This window comes from Mirounga angustirostris, unplaced genomic scaffold, assembly GCF_029215605.1.
Source record: "Mirounga angustirostris isolate CCGP_5_RB_7025 unplaced genomic scaffold, mMirAng1.0.hap1 SCAF_8, whole genome shotgun sequence".
Lineage (NCBI taxonomy): Eukaryota > Metazoa > Chordata > Mammalia > Carnivora > Phocidae > Mirounga > Mirounga angustirostris.
In genome coordinates this window covers 96,803,779-96,822,388 of record NW_026991716.1, presented here as the reverse complement: position 1 = coordinate 96,822,388, position 18,610 = coordinate 96,803,779, and the positions used below count along the sequence as shown (strand labels likewise).

Genomic DNA, 18,610 nt, shown 5'->3' with positions numbered 1-18,610 from the left:
CAGCTGATTTTCAAGAAATTACCACTTCTCAAGTTTTAATATCAAAAAGAATATTTGCAATTATCTGAAAATTCTGATAAAATATTCCTGCCTTTTCCAATGACCTATTTGTGCCAGGCTGGATTCCCTTCATAGATTTCAACCAAAATAACATACAGGAATAGACTGAAAGCAGAAGCAGATGGGGAAATCTATCTTCTGTTAAGCTGGACATTAGAGAGAGGTACAAAAATATAAACCTATTCCATTCTTCTAATTTTCCTTTGTTTTAGAAAATAAAATATTTTTTCATAAATCTATTCCCACCAAGCTGCAATGAGTTTCCTGTTTTTAAATGAATTAGTATTTTTAAATTTCTAATCCACTTAAATACCAATAGAGAAAACCCACATAAACAAAAGCTCTTGGGGTCTTCATTAATTTCTAAGACTAAAGGGGTCCTCAGACCAAAGTTTAAAAATCATTGTTCTATATCACAGGTCAGAAAATGTTCTGTAAAGAGCCAAACAGTAAATATCTTAGCATTTATAGACCACTGGGGTTTCGTCACAGCTACTGGGCTCTGGACCACAAAGCAGCCATAGACCATGTAACTGGATGGTGTGGCAGTGCTCCAACAAAATGTTATTTCCAGAACAGGCTCTGGGCCCAACTATGGCCCCTGGACCACAGTTTGTGACCCCAGTTAGAGGTCATCTCCACCCCCATTCTCATGGCTACACTCTGTTAAAATACTCACCACATTGTATGTGAGGTCACATGTGGAAAGATCTGACACAATAAACTTTGACTCTGTGAGGGCAGGGCCTATATATATATTTTTTTTCTTTGTTTTCTCCCCAGCTGCTGGTCCCAGTGCCTGGCGTGGTAGTGGCTGCTCACTACGTGCTTGTTAGGTTAATGAAATAACGTGCCCAGCACCGTTTGGGAGAAAGAGGTATTGCCATGCCACAGTCTGATAGGACATGTTTTCCCTGTTAAATTTTCATAAATAATAGCTAACATTTTTAGGAGTCTACTGCCGACCAGATATTCTGCTAAGTGGGGTTTTGTATCCTTATTTCATTTGCTCCTCCTGGCATTTCTGTAAGGTAGGAAGCATATAATACGTAGCTGAGGCACAGAGAGGTTAAGCAACTTGACCTAAGGTCACTCAGCATATGAAGCCCAGAATTGGAACCCAGCGCCTACGTTCTTAATCAATATAGTTTAGTCAGCACTAAACAGGGTATCAGGCTATCACGCCTGAACAGCTCTACACATTCGGTCCACGCTCACACCCACACTTCCGGGAGTAATTGGCCTGCCCACGCAGTCTTTCCTACAGACTGACTAAAATGTCCAGCTGACATGCGTATTTCTCTTCCCTTGGAAATTCTCATTTTAATCCCAGGTAAAGCAGGATCCTGAATTGGCGTCGAGGTGTAGATTTAGAGGGTCTCAAAGTGTCTCCAGAGCTAAAAACCCCTCAAAGTGAGGGTCAGGCTGTGATTTGGGGTATCCCCTCCCCCCCACACACAAACTTCTTTTTTACACATCTGCTTCAGCTAAAAAGCACAGTGACTTGCTGGTTATCTGGAAAGGCTGAGGTGGAAGCAGGATGTCTGCATACCATATACACATCCTTACATCTGAAGCGAGATTCGTCTTTAGTCACAGAGAAGGCTGACTTCAGACTGCGTTCGACCGCAGTATCAAAAGCTGTCACTGTGTGGCGCTGGAAGAAGTCAGACTCGATTTACATAATCTTCGCTATTTTTCTCCCTAAAAGCAATCACCTAAGAACGACTACAAGATCGCTTCAATGCACTATCAATAACAGGGGGTTCTGACCACGTGTAAACATCTGCCAGTGTCCCATGCTGTCCACTGCGACAAAGCCGGTCCCGCCGGTGTGTGAAAACGAAACCCACCTCACATGTGGCCTAACTCCGCTGATCATTCCACAGGGACAACGACAGGGGGAGAACCGGCGCCCAGACTCGAGCATCCCCCGCGGTCCCAGCAGGAGACACTTACGCGCGCACACTCCGGTCTCGAACCGAGGCCTGTCGGCCGAGTAGTCACAGTACAGCCCCTTGTGGGGGTCACAGAGGTCGGCTTCATTGCAGATGTCCCCCGGCTGTTTGGCACAGATCTTACAGCACCCGCAGCCGTCCCTCAGCAAGCTCACTCCAGGAGGACAGCTGGGCTTCTGACGAGGGCATTTACAGGGCCAGCGACAAAACTGTCTGCGAGGCTGCACTTCCGGTTCCTCTCCGGGCCTTCCTTCCGGCGCCCTGGCCAACGGCCCGCCGCCCTGCGCCCTGCAGCAGAACTTCGGTGGGTAACACAGGTGCCGTTAGATTCCTCAAACTAATTTCAGACATTTCTAGAAAGAGAAGGCTTCCCCTAAACGGGTAGGATACAGTGTGGTGAGTTGTGATAATATTTATCAGTATCTGACCCCATCCCTCTTTCCTTGACCCTTTCTTCACTCAGCTTCCAGAACCTCACTTTCTTCCTCCTCTCTCCTCGCTGAGGGCTCCTTCTCCGTGTGCTTTGCTGGGTTCGATGCACGCTCTTCATCCCTAATTGGAGCCCCCTGTGGTGAATGAATACCTCTCAAGGCTCCCCCCTCGCTGTATCTCGTGTCTCCCGCCACATCTCCCTTCTGGACTCCGACGCAAGCTGCCAGATCTCCCTGTGGAGACCTGATAGGCTTAGCAAGCTCAACGTGACCAAAACAGTCTCCCAAGTTTCCCTCCCAATCTACTCCTCCACGCACACCCCTGCCTGAGCACACGCCAATTTCATTTTTTCAGAATACCTTGGGGTGCGGTGCCTCTTGCCTCTTCTGTCACATTTCACATCCCACCCCATCAGTAAATCCTGTTGGTGATTCTTTAAAATGTACCCACTCTAATCATTTCTTAGCACCCCCACTGCTATCCTAGTGATCCAAGCCACTATTATTTCTCACCTTAGATGATTATAATAGTCTCCTAAAGGTTCTCCTTGCTTCCCCCTCTGTCCTCTATATCCTCCACCCGGCAGAATGGTTAAAATAAAATAAGCTACAACACCCATAGCTAACAATACTGTTATTATACACTTAAATTTTGCTCAGAGAGTAGATCTTCTGTTAATTGTTCTTACCACACACAAAGAATAATAAAGGGGACAGGAGGAAACTTTGAGGGGTGATGGATATGTTTATGGCTTTGGTAGCGGTGACGGTTTTATGAGTATGTACTTATCCCGGAGCTTATCAAATGGTATACGTTAACTATGTATATCTTTTTACAATCATACTTTAATTCCTGTCACTCCTTCCTCAGAAGAGGTGGCTTCCTCATGGCTTCCCATTCCAGTGTAAAAGTCAAACTACCAGGCTCAGTTGGTTAAGGGTCTGCCTTCAGCTCAGGTCATGATCCCAGGGTCCTGGGATTGAGTCTCGCATCAGGCTCCCTCCTCGGTGGGGAGTCTGCTTCTCCCTCTCCCTCCGCCCCACCCCCCTGCTCATGCTTGCTCACGCGTGCTCTCTCTCTCTCTCTCAAATAAATAAATAAAATCTTAAAAAAAAAAAAAAAAAGCCAAACTACCCTCTAAGGCCTGCACACCCACTGGCTTGCTTCCCTCCACTCCACACCCACCTCATTCTTTGAACACTCCAAGCCTACAGGTACCTTCGACCCTCACTCTTTCACTTGCTTGGGTCTGTGCTCACGTTTATCAGTGAGGCCCTTCTTGACCACCCTTTATAAAAGCACCCTGCCCCAGCCTTTTCCCCATAGACCTTCTTACCACTTACCTTATTCCTATATTTTCTACTTATTTATTTTCTGACACATGCATCAAGAATGTGAGCTTCTTGAAGGGCAAGCTCTTTGCTTAGTGTCTGTCTTATCGCCTGTAATAAAACGTATTGAATGAAAGCACATGGGACCTCCTATGTGCCAAGTGCCTTATATGATTACATCACTGAACCTTCATAAGAACAGTGAGTAGCTGTTATTATCCACCTGTAATAGGCATAGTAATTCTCCCTTCAAAGATATCTGTGTTCCATTTCCTGGAACCTTATTAACATGTTACCTTACAAAGCAAAGGGGATTTTGCAGATGCAGTTAAAAATCTTGAGATGAGATTATCCTGGATTAACCAGGTGAGCCCAGTGTAACCACAAGCATCCTTAAAAGGGAGAGAGGCAGGGGGCGCCTGGGTGGCTCAGTCGGTTAAGCAGATTCCTGTTACCCCAAATATGACTTACATTTAGACTAATTGGTGTTTCGTGACCTTAATGCATTGCTTTTCACCCTCTGCACACTGTCTCTTCGCAATCTCGTCCACTCCCTTGCCTTCAATTTCCACCTTGTGCAAGCTTCAAAACTAAATTTCCATCTAGGATTTCTCCACTGAGCTCTAGAGTCATATAGCTCACTACGTACTGGACATCGCCACTAGAATGTCCCGTGGGAAAAGCTCATTTCCCCAAACTCATCATCCCTCACCCACCTCTGCCCCTTTGGACAGCTTCTTCCAAGTTTGGAGTTAGGAAGCCAGGAGTCATCCGGGTCATTTTCCTCTTCCTCACCTCCAATTAAGATAATTAAGATAATAACTAAAGTACCTTCCTCACCCCCCATAGCCATTCAGTGACTAATGCTTAGTGTCCTCATATTCCTAGAACTAGTCACTCTTTCACCGTTTGCACCGCTACTGAGTATGATTGCAACACATTCCTTCCTCGAGAATGACTTCCCACATGAATCTACCACATTGCTGCTGGAGGGATCTCTTTAAAAAACATATCTGATTCTACTACTCCTCTCCTTCAAGCCCATGAGTGGTCCCCCACTGGTTACACTGTGCAGTCCGAAATTATAAGCATGCTGTCTAGAGCCTGTGCTGGTTTATGCCTTCCTCTCCAGCCTTCACCCTCAATGCACTCTCCTCTGCACCTTGCTGCTTACTGGACCCAGGTAGTTTCCTCCTCCATGCTTTTCCTCATACGGCTGCCTCTTAAGGAAATGCCTACTCTTAAAACTGCCCACCTGGGGACACCTGTTTCTCTTTCCAGTCTTGGAGCATTTCTATATAATCTCTGAGGCCACAAGGTAGCACTGTTGAAAACCAAAGATAAAGAGAAAACTTTGAAAGCAGAGTGAGAAAAAAAAAAGCATTACATACAAAAGAATAACAAAAAGAATGAGATCTGACTTCCCATCAAAAGGAGACCACAGTGTTCTGCAGTAGGTGCCTTGGATATAGCCAGACAATAGAATATTATTCAGTGCTAAAAAGAAATGAGCTATCAATCCATGAAAAGACACACATATTACTAAGCGAAAGAAGCCAATCTGAAAAGTCTACATATTGTATGATTCCAACTACATGACATTCTGGAAAAGGGCAAAACTATGGAGACAGTAACAAGATCAGTAGCTGCCAGGTGTTGAGGGAAGGGGTAAACAGGTGGAGCACAGAGGATTTTTCGGGCATTAAAAATACTCTATGATACTATAATGGTGGATACATGTCATTATACGTTTACCCAAACTCATAGGATGTACATCACCAAAAGTGAACCCCAAGGTAAACTATGAACTCTAGGTAATAATGTGTCAATGTAGGTTCATCAGTTGTAAGAAATGTACCATTCTGGTGGATGATGTTAATGGGGAAGCTATGAATGTGTAGGAGAAGGTGGTATACAGGATATCTCTGTCCCTTCCTCTCAAATTTGCTATAATTCTTTTTTTAAGATTTATTTACTTATTTGGGAGAGATAGAGCACAAGTGGAAGGGACAGGAGAGGGAGAGAAAATCTCAAGCAGATTCCATGCTGAGCACAGAGCCCAGTACAGTGTTCGATCTCATGACCCTGACATCATGACCTAAGCAGAAACCAAGAGTTAGATGCTTAGCCAGCTGCACCACCCAGGCACCCCTCAGATTTGTTGTGATCTTAAAGCTACTCTAAAAAAAAAATTAAGTCTTTAAAAAAAAAAAAAGGAGGAGGAGGAAGAGAAGAACAAGACCCAGTGTGGAAAGGGGTTGGGGAGGGGGACTGTCAACCTGGTATTCTATCTCCAGTGAAACTATCTTTCAAAAGAGAAGGTGAAATTAAAGCCATTTCCAGTTAAACAAAAACTGAGAGAAGTTATTGCTAGCATACCTGCCTCATAAGAAATATTAAAGGAAGATCTTCAGTCTAAAGGAAAATTACAAGAGATAGTAATTCAGAAATACAGAAAGAAATGAAGAGTCCCAGAAATGGCAAATAGTGGGAAAATATGAAGATATATATATATATACACATACATATATATATTTCTTTTTTCTTCAGACATTTTGACTGTTTTCAAAATCAAAATCTCAGAACAACAAAAGCGTCAGCAGACTCTTGGTGCAACAGAAAAGAAATGGAACAGAATTCCTTTGGTACACCCAACAGGTTCTTTTGGTGTAACAGAAAGGGTTTTGAAACCAGAGCTGAGCTTTGGTATAGCTCTCTATACACATAGAGTGATCTTCGATGATTTCTATCATTTATTTGATCTTTGAGCCTTAATCCTCCTCTGTAAAATGGGATTATTAATATCCACCTTATAAGGTTATTTTGAGGATTAAGATAATAACTAAAGTACCTAGCACAGCGCTTGGCATGTGGCAGATGTTCAACGAATGGTAGGTATGCTTCCTCAAAAATTCATAATGGCAAAAGTAAGCAAAATAATACTTTCTTGTTGCTGTATTTTAGCACCTTTTTATGTTTGTTTGATTTAACTGTGGACACATCTCTCTATAATGGAATATTTCCTGTTTGGGAATACCTTGTAGGCTTTCCATTCACAACAATGATAGGCCTTTTCTCAAGAAGGGTGGACTGGGAGATAGGTAGCCCCATCTCACTTCTGCTGGGGAAATGTGCCCTCCACATTACAGTGGAAATAAACTGTACCACCGGCATTCTTATTAGGATTCTTTTATAATCTTAGATCTCTCCGTATAAAATACAACATATTTCAGTCTCTTGTTTCCTAAAATACAATTTACTGCCCTAATCAACTATTAACTCAAAGACACGTCCCATGTTTTTCAAATCACCAGAAGGTTTCAAAAGCTCCATCCTCTGTGCAAGCAATAACCTCCACCGTGTAAATAAATCCATAAATAAGTCACCCTGTTTTCATCTTCTTGGTAAAAAATATTAAGGCAATGAATTGCTCCTATTAAATTAAACTTCCCTTTGGTCTGTTGCTTGAACTATTTCAAAGTCTTCATGGACTGATTCCCTTTCATGAAAAGTGAGAAACACATGATTTGAGAAAAGACAAAGCAACAGAATGTTTTAAAAATATAAATGTGTATCCGAAGTGCTCCTCTCCAACAAGAAGAGGCTTAACTGAAGAGAGTTGTCAGAATCAAATTTTCCAGTGGCTCTCTGCACGTTTTGCACACAGCGGTGGAAAGCTGAGCCCCAGCCTGGGGCCCAGACCAAGAGGCACTGCTCACCCCGCCGCACCAGGCAGGCCTGCGCCTCCCAGATCCGTGGTGTGTGTACCACTCCACTCAAAAATACACATTATTCCAGTCTGAGAGCTGTTCAAACATATCGAAAGTAGGATTTAGTGCCATTACCTGAGAGGGAGAAATGTTTTCCACTTCTTTCCCGAAGCTAATAAACTAAAACCCAACTTTCTTTGGAGAGGAAAATGGCTCCCTGTTGGGCATGAAGTCTTTCCACAAGGAATTTGCACCCCCCCAACCCCCCCGCCCCCCCCCCCACCCGCTTCCCCCGTCGTCTTCTTCCTTTTTCGTTTCTGGCCTGAAGAAATACGGAGCCGCCACAGCCTCCGGAGGGGAAGCAGGAGGCGAGGGAACTTACCTGGGCGAGAGCAGCGCCCAGCAGCGCGTAAAGGAGGAGCCCCGGCATGTTCCCCAGGAGCCGACAGCAGGGACATAGGAGGCGACTCAGGCCCCGTACAAAGGGCCCCTGTGTCTCCTCAGCAGGACACACACGCCTCCACCTCCCACGCCACCGACTTTGCGCTCACACTCTCAGCCTCTGCTTTCGCTCTCAGGCATCTGCTTTAATACCCTGTTTTCCTTCCTGCCACTCGCCTCCTATTTACCTTCGCAGGGGCGTGGAGTGCGTCATGAGGGTGTGAGTGCTCTCCTCCAGGACTAAGGAGGATAGGTCAGGTGGTGACTTTTCTTTGAGCAGCTGTTCTGCCAGTTCCCAGAGATCAGAGTCTGCCCTTTGGTAAAAAATGGTGCAGTTGGAGGCATCCACCTTCCTCACCCTCAGCCTCCCCATTCACTCTAGGCTCACCCTGCCCCAGGCCCTCCAGGCCCCAGAGCACAGAGTGCCGGCCTGCTCTCTGTCCCCAGCCGCAAAGGCAGCCTGCTCTGGGGTTCTCCCTCCACAGCGATAACAGGGTTCCAAAGGCCTTCCCTGACTCCCCCAGCCCTGGATTCTGCCTCAGACGCCCACGGGGTGCCCGACATTTACCTCCCTCACAGCACATCTCTCACACCAGCTGGCTCATGGCTGGAAAAAATGGAGGCGGAACAGGGTGGACACCGAGAGCATCTGGCCTGAGAGAAGTTCTCTCTGTGGCCACGGTCCCATGACAGATAAAGTAAAGTTAACCCCAATCTTTTTGGGCTAAGACAAAACAATTATGCTAGTGGGAGTCATTTAACAAATTAAGATTGGGAAGAAAACAATTTCTTACAGATCTGTACCCTTCCTCCTTCTAAATCTCACGTGTGTGTGTGTGTGTGTGTGTCTGTGTGTGACCTTCCTTCATCCCACTTTCTCAGCCTTGGTCTTTGCTTATGCCTCTTGACATGCATCTGCATTGGGGCTTTGTCTCCTTGTGGATCCTGTGTCTGGTCCACCTTCTTGCCCCCATCCAAGGGCCTATTTCTATTCTCTTTGACCCTTTACACATCCTATCTCTTCCTGTTACCTTACCTCTCCTGGGTGCTCTGCTCACCTGTGTTTCGTTAGAACAGTCCCAGCTATATAAAAACACGGTAAATTAAGCCTAGTGCCGAGGGTCTGGGGAAAATCTGGGCTCTCTGCCAACAATAGGGAATCCGGGGTTCCTTGGAGAGCCAGGGATTCCATAAGGTGCAAACAAACTCTACATAGATTACTAAATAGTCAATTAAACCATAATTATAATCACACCAAAACCGCAAGGAATACCCAGTGTAGTTGTGATGTCAATTCCTACTCCTTCTTCCCTAAGAAATAGGAAAAAACCTCAGAACCACTCAGTGAAGGAAAACTTATCTGTTCTGGTCCAATCCAATCTATTTCTTTAATCTTTCTGGTGTAACACTGTTTGATCTTTGGGTTCCCAACCTCAGTGATTCATGTTGCACACTGGCCATCAGAATGGATTGTTTCTCATCTCCTGGCTGGTCTGTCCAAAGCAGAGGAACCCCAGGTGAGGGCTAGTGTACTGGTCAACTCCATCCCTCCTGCGCTCCCTGTTCCGAGTGTGATGCCACCCATATCTGTGGAGCCTTTGAGCTTAAGGAGATTCATGCTCCTCCCCTTCCCTCTCTGTGAAATGCAGAAAAATGGAGCAGCCTCCATTTTTCTGGAAATGTCTTCCCTCCCTCTATAATCTCTCTGCAAAGGGGAAGAGAAGATGTCATACTCAGTATCCTTGCCTCTTGAGGGGGAAGGAACATCTTGGTTGAGAACTAACTTGTGAGCCCCCTCCCCCACCGAAGTGTACAGAATTGATTGGCTCCGGGTTATTCACTGTCACACATGTTTACACATCTCCAGCCCAGGGCATGCTCCTAGTTAACTACTATTTCATGACTACTACAGATGGACTAAGAGAATATGATATTTTTAGAGGTTGGGGCTGCCATCTTTGACTTCTGACAATGAGAGCTATCACGGGGTGCATCCTTTTCCAAGCACTTTCCTTTATTATCTCATTTAACAAAGTGCTCATCTGGCTAGGAGCCCATTGCACAAGTGTTCAGCTCATGATGTGCATTCAAATACACATGGCACTGAGCATAGTTAATATTTGCATCATGTTTTATGATTTACAAGGAAGTTTCACATTATTATCTTTATTAATTTCACAGCTCAGTGAGGTAGGCAAAAGCAGTATTAACTATCCTCATTTAACATATTAAAAACTTGAAGTTAAGTGATTGTACTTAGTCAATAAAACACACTTAATCCCTGCCCTCCAGAGCTACATATAATCTACTGGGAGAGAAGTCACTAAACAAACACACAAAGTATCCGTCACTAAAAACTGAATAAAGGCTAATAATAAAGAGCAAGCAAGTCTAAGAAAGAATGGCAGGGAGGAGCTAATGGAGCTCAGGGGGCAGAGAGGACATCGCTGAGGAAATGGCCTTAATGAGTTGCGAGGAAGCCAGCTGGAGAGTTGGGGAAGACTGCTGCCCTGTGCTCTTTCCACTGGCGAAATGCACACCACTGATGGTGATGAGCTCCAGCTGCCAAGAGCACAGCCTACTGCCCTTTGCATAAGATGCCTGAAATCCTGCTATCAGGCACATCATCACAGCTAGACTATTCCCTTCTCCCGGGAGGATCAGCCACCTAGACAGGCAAAGGTCCAAACCCACACCTCCTTCCTTTTCTCCTCTCTAACTGGCTGTGGGAGGGAGACAAGCTGGCCTGCTAACACACTGGAAGTGTGCTTTGAGGGAGGGTCTGCATTTGCATCAGTGGAACTAGAGATGTACCACTAACAGCTAACAATGCCTGCTCGGGTGTGTCTCCATTGTGCCCACGGCTGTGTAAATACTGACTCCTCTGATCCTCAAGGCAACACTGCAGGGTGGGTGCATCTTATGAGGAAGCCACAAGATGAGGTCACGTGGGTAGCAAGAAGCAGAACAGAGATTCCAAGTATTTACTCCCTCTGCTCGGCTCCCTCTCTGCCTGGCCTATACATTCCATGATAATCTGTAGCAGGATGATTTATTGAGATATTAATTTGCATTGAGTTCTCAACATTTTTCTTCTTCCTGCTCCTCCCTCTAACCACAAGAAGTTAGTGAGGCCTTTTATACTTCTCTCTGATCCATCCTCCAAGCAGAAAATAGAAGCCACTGGAACGCTTTATCTCATCTTTTTTTTTTTTAAAGATTTTATTTATTTGACAGAACGAGAGCACAAGCAGGCGGAGTGGCAGAGGGAGAGGGAGAATCAGGCTCTCAGCTGAGCAGGGAGCCCAATGTGGGGGCTTGATGCAGGGCTCTATCCTAGGACCCTGGGATCATGACCTGAGCTGAAAGCAGGCGCTTAACCAGCTGAGCCACCCACGCACGCCTTTAGCTTGTCTTTTAGGGAGGCCTGATCTCACTGAAGAGGGGAGGCTGAGCGAGGAGAGCGGGGAGTGGATGTGAGGCAGCTGAGAAGAAGAGGAAGCGAGTGCAGCCCATGGGTTGAGTGAGGACTGGATGCTCAGGCCATCTGGTGACAGCATCAAAGCCCAGAGGCCCTTGGTGTTCCATGGTGCTTTCTGGAGATTGACCCAGCTTGCCATCCGCAAGCTCCCTGCAGACCTCTGCGTGCAGACATGGAGCGTCAGGGTGTGGGCAGAAAGCTCAGAGAGTGAAGACCAAAAGCCTGGCCTCTTTTCTGGGCACCAGCTAGACCTTCTGGATTGTTGCTCAGCCTCCGCTGATGGTGGTGGTGGTGGTGGTGGTGGCGGTCCCTGTGCTGGTATTGGAGGTGGGGGGGGAACACACCGGTGAGAGCTTAGAACAAACTGATCTCCACATGGAGATGGGGGAGGGGGTCTGAGCCAGGTTTAATTGTAACTGTAATTAAAGTTTAAACAATTAAATTTAATAAATTGTGAACTTTAATTCAAAGAAAATGAAGAAATGGACAGTTCCTACACTCTGCTGCATGATTTGGAGAGTCACTCATACTTGTTCCAAATACTCTAAGTCTCACAAGATTGCTATTCTCCTTGTGTGTGTTCTCTTCCCTGAAAAGTCACAGACCCTAGAACCAAAACCAAAGCTGGGGCCTCTGTACGACCTCCTCTGGTTCTCTGCTCTCTCCCAGCAGGACCTGCAGCCAGACCTCTAATAATTCAGTGATTTTTTCCAGCCAGACTGACAATGCAAACATAACAGTGCTGAAGGACATGTACATGACAGGTGTTCAATAAAAACTTGCTGGTTATTTAAAAGGACTCCTTTTAAAATCACACTCTAACTACCATAGCTAAGCATGATTCTCATTTTGCATGCATTTAGCCACTGCATTTTTTATGCTCATTTTCTATTACTAATTATGGCACTTCTCAACTTTTTCCTAGATGTCCTCATCTTAAACGCAACCCAGTCTTTTTACAAAGCTCTTGCCTCACGATCCCACTGTGATTTTTGTGCTAGGGCCTGAGAGCGCTGGTGTATTCTCTCTGCTACCTCCCCTAACCCTGGTGAGCCCGGTCTTCCAACACCCGTGTGTTCTCTGAGGGGCTGCCGTGCGCTAAGGCGTTGCCATTGGCTCCTCCCATCCAGCTTTTAGTGAATCAGATCCAAGACTGAGCAGCCCCCCACAACCACAAAACAATTGGCCCTGCCATCTTCCGTCTTTTTGCAAAGAAGCAGGTGCCCTCGCCTTGTTCCCAGGGCGTCAGAAAGTCAGGCTGTGGCCCAAGGAAAACAAGGCCAAATAGCTCAGAGGGATGTAATTCACTTTGTCGCTTGGCCCTGTTCGTCTGGTTTGCAGGGGGACCCCTGTGTGGGAAAGAGGGCTGAGTTAATGGAGAGGGAGGCACTGAGGACGCCACAGGGAGAAGTAGGAAGGGAGAGAGGGCAAGGACGGGGTTATTTTCTGTAGTTCTGCGTGCGAGTGGAGCTCATCTTTCAGAGAAGGAGCAGCGTGCCTAATGTGGTGTGTCATTCCTGATCTGAAAAATGACTGTATGCGTGACTCCGAATCCAATCAGAACCGCAGGCCCCTTGGCAGGGTGCCGGGCAGGCTGGGCTTGGAGCCCGAAGACCCCAGTTTACATCCAAGCTCTGCTACTTTTAGGAGCTCCCTGACCTCCGTCTTCCTCCAGCCCCACCTTCGGGCTTCTAAGCCCCTCCCATCCCCCCTCGACACTGCTGCCAGATGTACCTCCTTTAACACAAATGTGACCGCGTTACAGTCCTACTCAGAACCTTTCTTTCGTCGTGCCTGGCTGGCTCAGCCGGTGGGGCGTGGGACTCTTGATCTCAGGGCTGTGGGTTTGGGCCCTGCAATGGGTGTGGAGATTACTTAAAAATAAAATCTTTAAAAGACAACAACAACAACAACCCCCTTCTTTCACTCCCCCTCGCATACAGGTTGATATTCAGCTCCTGGGAAACACGGCAGGGGCCCTCTGTGATGCAGCCAGCTCCCATTGGGCCCCTCCGCTCCTCACCCCTGTGCTCTAGCAGCACAGAACTGCTGTGCTGTGGGTCCCCCCAGCCTCCTGCCGTCGCCTGTCCTACCAAATCCATATGATTTTCCCTCCTAGGCTGTGTCAGGTGACAGTGGAGACTGATGAGACTCATCAGCATAGCCTTGGTACTCACAAAATGACCAAGAGATGCTTGATAATCGTTATTTACTTTACACGATCGGCACTTGGCGTTTTTAGCCTTAAAATGATTCATCTTACATGCAAATGAATAAGCACCACACTTTTTTTTTTTTTCTTTGCCTTTTAAAATTAGATCCACTCTTGAAGGCTAAGTGTTGCTCCACGCACAACCTAGAGGGCAGTTTCTGGCTTTCCAGGGCCAGCCTGCGATGAGCACGGGCGGACTCTAGATGGCGCAGCGGGCTAACCTAGCAGCCTGCCCGCGCGCACGGCCGGCGCCGCGGGTACGGAAGGCGCGGCTCTGCCGCAGAGCCCTGCATTATTGATCGTGACGTTGCCGCAGAGGTGGGCGGAACCCGCCGCCATCTCGCCAAGGCTGCCGCATCGCCGGCTTCCCTTCGAGAAGCTCTTCCTTTCCTGCGGAAAGTCCTATGATGTGTGAGGAGCGAGCTCCCGAGTGCACACGTTTATTGTTTCCATTCATCGGAAGATCGGACTTTTCAGTAGTCAGAACCATTTTTCTTTCTCATTGTCATTGTGAATAGCGGCACCAAAGGACAGCAGCTGTACCTTGTGAAAGTCACTGCTTCTGAAATCAATATCTATTTTAAAATATTACCGCGTGTGATTAAAAGGCAATAAAATCGCGCGGTGGGTGGGGTGAGGGTGTTCATCATCCAGGTATTAAACGTTCTTATATAAATATATGAAAATACTTTCGATGTAAAATAATAGCATTATATTGATGTATCTACCGCTACATGGTCAGCCAGCATTTTAACCGGAAACCTACACATTCTATATGAAAATAGATGCTCTGAAACTAAACAGTGGGTGGGGCTTCCACGCGATCCATGGGCGGCATCCCTCCCTTCTGACCAGCAGAGGGCGGTAATGCATCCTCACAAAAAGGGGGATCACACACCCAAATGTACATATATGCTGCAAACATTGTGTTCTAACAGGAATCTTAAAATGTGTGTTCACTCACCAATCCTTTTGTTTGGCCAGTGCCTGTCTTTGAATATGGATTTGCTGATTAGAGTGCTGTCTTGTCCCTTTTCTTTGTGAACCACACACATAATGCATCCTCTATGTTCTATCATTTGGGTTACCTTAGTGAAATGAGAGTTCAAAGACAGTTCAAAGCATCTCGATTCAAGAATCCTTCTAGACACTGTACTGAGAACCACCAAATATAATTCAACAACACTTTTTAAACGACTTCCCTTCATTGAGTCTTTCCAGAGCAGTAAGCTTAATTTTCATTGGGAAACACTCCTCTCTGGGTACTCTAGTATAGCCAGCTTTAATAATATGTAGTCAAAGTGTGTAATTATTGGAATGCAGTCAAATGGAACGGACAGGTTAGGAAGGAAGCAAACACACACAGTGGGCCTACTAAACAGCATCCTCCTGCCATAGCAGCCTCTAGCCTTCGGTGGGCTATGGGCAGTCGTGTCTTAGCTCAGGCTGCCATCACAGAATACCATCGGCTAGATGACTACTGAGCCACAGAAATTTATTTGTTACAGTTGTGAAGGCTGGGAGCCCCCAGATTAGGTGGCAGCATGGTTGTGTCCCGGTGAGGACAACTTCCTGGTTCATAGCCTGCCGCCTTCTCACTGAGTACTCACATGGTGGAGGGGAGAGCTATCTGGGGTCTTTTTTATCAAGGAAGTCATCCTACATGAGGGCTCATGACCTAATAACTTCCCAAAGACCCACTTCCTATACCCTCACATTGAGGGTTAGGATTTCAACATATGAATTTTGAGGGGATACAAACATTGGTTCCATTACCATCAGTTTGTTTCACAAAGGAAATGGGGAGTTAGTTAATCTGGCCAACCAGTTACATGGAGGTCAGTGATGAGAGCTTCTACTTGAACTCAGAAAAATAATAATCATTTTTTCCAAAGACCGATAAATACATATACTAACCTGTCACTTAGCCAAACCCACATGGAATGTGATTGAATCAATCCCTAAATCACACGCTGTCCTAACTTAAGACCTAGCAGAACAAAAATGAACTCATTCTTAGCCCCAGCGAGGTTGTCAGCTGATGAGGCTCATCCACAAAACTCATCCCAAAAGTGAGTTGCACGTCAACATTTCAGAGTATGGAAAGCAACTCTCCAGTCCTGGCTGCCGGCTGCCAGAAGGCCATCCAGGTCCTGTGCCAGTTGCATAGACATTACCCTTACCGCCCCTCGGATTTTATGTCCGAACTCAGTATATTCAACTGCAGCAAGCAAGAGTTTTAGTTCTGAAATTCAGGTGCGTGATAAATAGCATATATTCTTAGCATCCTGTAAATCAAGTTAAATGTGACTCCAAGTCCCCTTCCACAGAGATGATGGGCAATTGGATCAATTATTATCGGGTGCCTGCTCCATTCTGACTTTTGACAGGGTACTTTCTGCAACCCACAGGCCACATTGTTCCAGCCCCTGTGTTCCTTTGGATCTGGAGTCTGCTGTTTCTGTCCCACTCTCGGGGTATGAGAATCACCTGTGACCTGGACGGTCCTGCATCTGGGGTCTACTCTCTCTGACTCAGGTCATCCCTGGGGATGTCCTTCCATCTCTGCAGCACACAACCAAGGAGTGAGAGCAGCCCCCACTCTCACAAGACTTCTGACTCCTCTTGGAGGGGTGTCCCTCCCTCAATGCCCAGTTGCCTCCTAAGACATGCCTCTTTCCCCTCCCACTCTAGGGTAGAATTTACTGTAAACAGTACCAGCAGTAAACCCTTTCAGACGGGATCTAAAGGAACGAATAGGTGGTAGAAACCGAGTTTGTGGATTGGCACTGCATGGAAATAATGTTCTAATGGAGACAACGTAATGTTAAAGATTCAGAGCAGTTTCAACCAAGAATATTTTGGCTTTTCTGGACAGTTCTAAAAAGAGGAGGATGGAAACTTCCTCACCATGCAGAACACGGGGATTCTGTTGTTGGGCTCTTGAAGCATTTCCACATCTAAACATTTCATTTTGTTAACCAGCATTTCCAGCTCATACATTCCTTCAGTCCCAATTGTAATTAAGCAAGTGCATTAAATTTTTAGTACCAGCAACAAATATCCCTCCAGCCCAAGAACTTTCTATCACAGTTGCACACCTTTTCTACTATAGAAAAGAAATAACTCAAGTTTATGTGATGCAAATGTTGGCTTTGAGAAAATGAATATGGAAGCAAATCAGGAATTAATCAACAGGAAGCATAGCAGCGGGAAAGAGAACTGGAACTCACAGCTCTTGGGAACTGGAGGGTCACCCCAGGTTCGCAAGCCACTTTCATTTGGGAGCTTGATATTTCAAAAGCCCGTCCATGCCATTGTTGGAACCCTCTGCAGCAACACTGTCCAGTAGAACGTTCTGCAATGATGGAAATATTCCATACTATAGAGCTATATTGTGCTTGCTATTAGGCATTTAAAATATGGCTAGTGCAATGGAGAAATGGAATTTAATATTTTATTTAATTTTAATTAGTTTATCTTAAATTTAAATAGGTGTGGCTAGAGGCTACCATGTTGGACAGCACAATGAGCTATGATTTATTCCTCACCCACTTCCATAAAGGTTCTAAGATAACTTACCAAAAAATCAAACACAGCATGAAATAAGAAAATTGAGATTTTCTAATGAAAACAATAAAAGAAGAAAGTAGTTCTGTAAAAGCGAGCAGAGACACAGATGTTCCCAGACACATGGAAGGAATTAGTCATTGCCTTTTAAATTAAATTTATGTCTAAATTGCTAGAGACTAAGGCAAAATGAAAAGTCACGCAAAAGGCAACATTAAAATTTGTAGTTAACAATTGTTTGGCTACCAGCAACCCCTATTTTCTGGGGGCAGTTGGCTTACCCCGGAAGCCCCACACCCTCACCCATCCCACTTACTTGGTTATGGCAGAGCCCCTCAGGGCGACACTAAGCCAGGCCAATCACAGTTGTTTTCTTGAGAGACTGGACATGGGACATAGGAAGGTGTGATCTCTCCCAGGGCTGATGGACAGCAGGTGTGAAACTTGGGGTCTGCAGAATGAAGGGCAGAAGACTGCGGTCGGCACCAAGGCAGGAGAACGCAGTGTGGTGAGGATCACACACACAGGTTCTGGGTCCGCACCTGTTCTCACACTTGGGACTGTGACATTGGCCATATGCCCTAACTTCTCCAGGCTTCCTTCTCTGTAAAATGCGAGTGGTTTTCGTTCAGATCTCATAGAGTCATCGTGAAAAAGTAACTGCGAGCCCATGATAAGTACTTCACAAATATTACTACTAATTATAATAATATTAGTGGCAGAATGCCACCAGCTTCAAGTTGCTAGATCTGTGGCATTTGCCAAAATCTTAGCAAGTGCCAGCCCTTGGGCTCCATGAGATACACTCCTCCCCCATATCTTAAAATAATGTTTCTATTTGGCTTCATCTGATTTGGGTTGGGTTTCTGGTAACTGTATCCAGCAGAGATGTCACTCGTCTGCCGTTTTTTTGGAATTCCAACTTGTTTTCTTCCCTCTGCAGAAAGCCGGGGTACCTAACCTTCCGTAGACTCTGACCACAGGGGAGGGGCATGGGATAGGAGAACTCGGATGGACACAACACTTAATGGACATAGGCTACATTTTTGGTTGCCCAGAACCCATAGACCCTTCTTATTTGGGAATAAACCTTGGTGGGAGACAGGGCCCCACCTCTTACTACGGAGCCAGAAGTTGCCACACCATGTTTTTCTTCATCCACTGGCAGCTACCATGTGGATGTGAAACCTGGGCTGGGCTCATTGAATGCTCCCAACGGGGACTTGGGAAAGAACAGAGACATGACTTGTGGTTGTCATGGTGGTGGTGGTATAGATGTCCAGAGCCATGCTGTGGAGGGGACAGCACCCTTGCTCCTGCCATATGACCCTCACGAAAAGGCTCCCCCTGCCCAGACTCCCATTTTCCGTGCCTAGCTCTGCAGCCTTCCTGTGGCTGCTGTGAGCTACCCAACG

General features: G+C 46.1%; 1 protein-coding gene across 4 annotated transcripts in view; it reads right to left on the bottom strand.

The window, feature by feature from the left end:
• CCN6 (cellular communication network factor 6) overlaps nucleotides 1-17,873 on the bottom strand; it is a 30,162-nt gene extending 12,289 nt beyond the window's left edge. The window contains exons 1-3 of one of the 4 annotated variants that reach the window (XM_064598018.1): nucleotides 17,512-17,873; nucleotides 16,859-16,983; nucleotides 2,020-2,317 (exon numbers count right to left, since the gene is read on the bottom strand). In XM_064598018.1, coding sequence (XP_064454088.1) covers nucleotides 2,020-2,317; nucleotides 16,859-16,906 — 346 coding nt within the window. In that variant the 5' untranslated portion in view covers nucleotides 16,907-16,983; nucleotides 17,512-17,873. Of the gene's footprint in view, nucleotides 1-2,019; nucleotides 2,318-7,873; nucleotides 8,296-16,858; nucleotides 17,492-17,511 lie in introns of those variants that run through there. The other 3 variants (XM_054505511.2, XM_064598019.1, XM_045865346.3) reach the window with 3 other exon arrangements.
• Nucleotides 17,874-18,610: the final 737 nt, after the last annotated feature.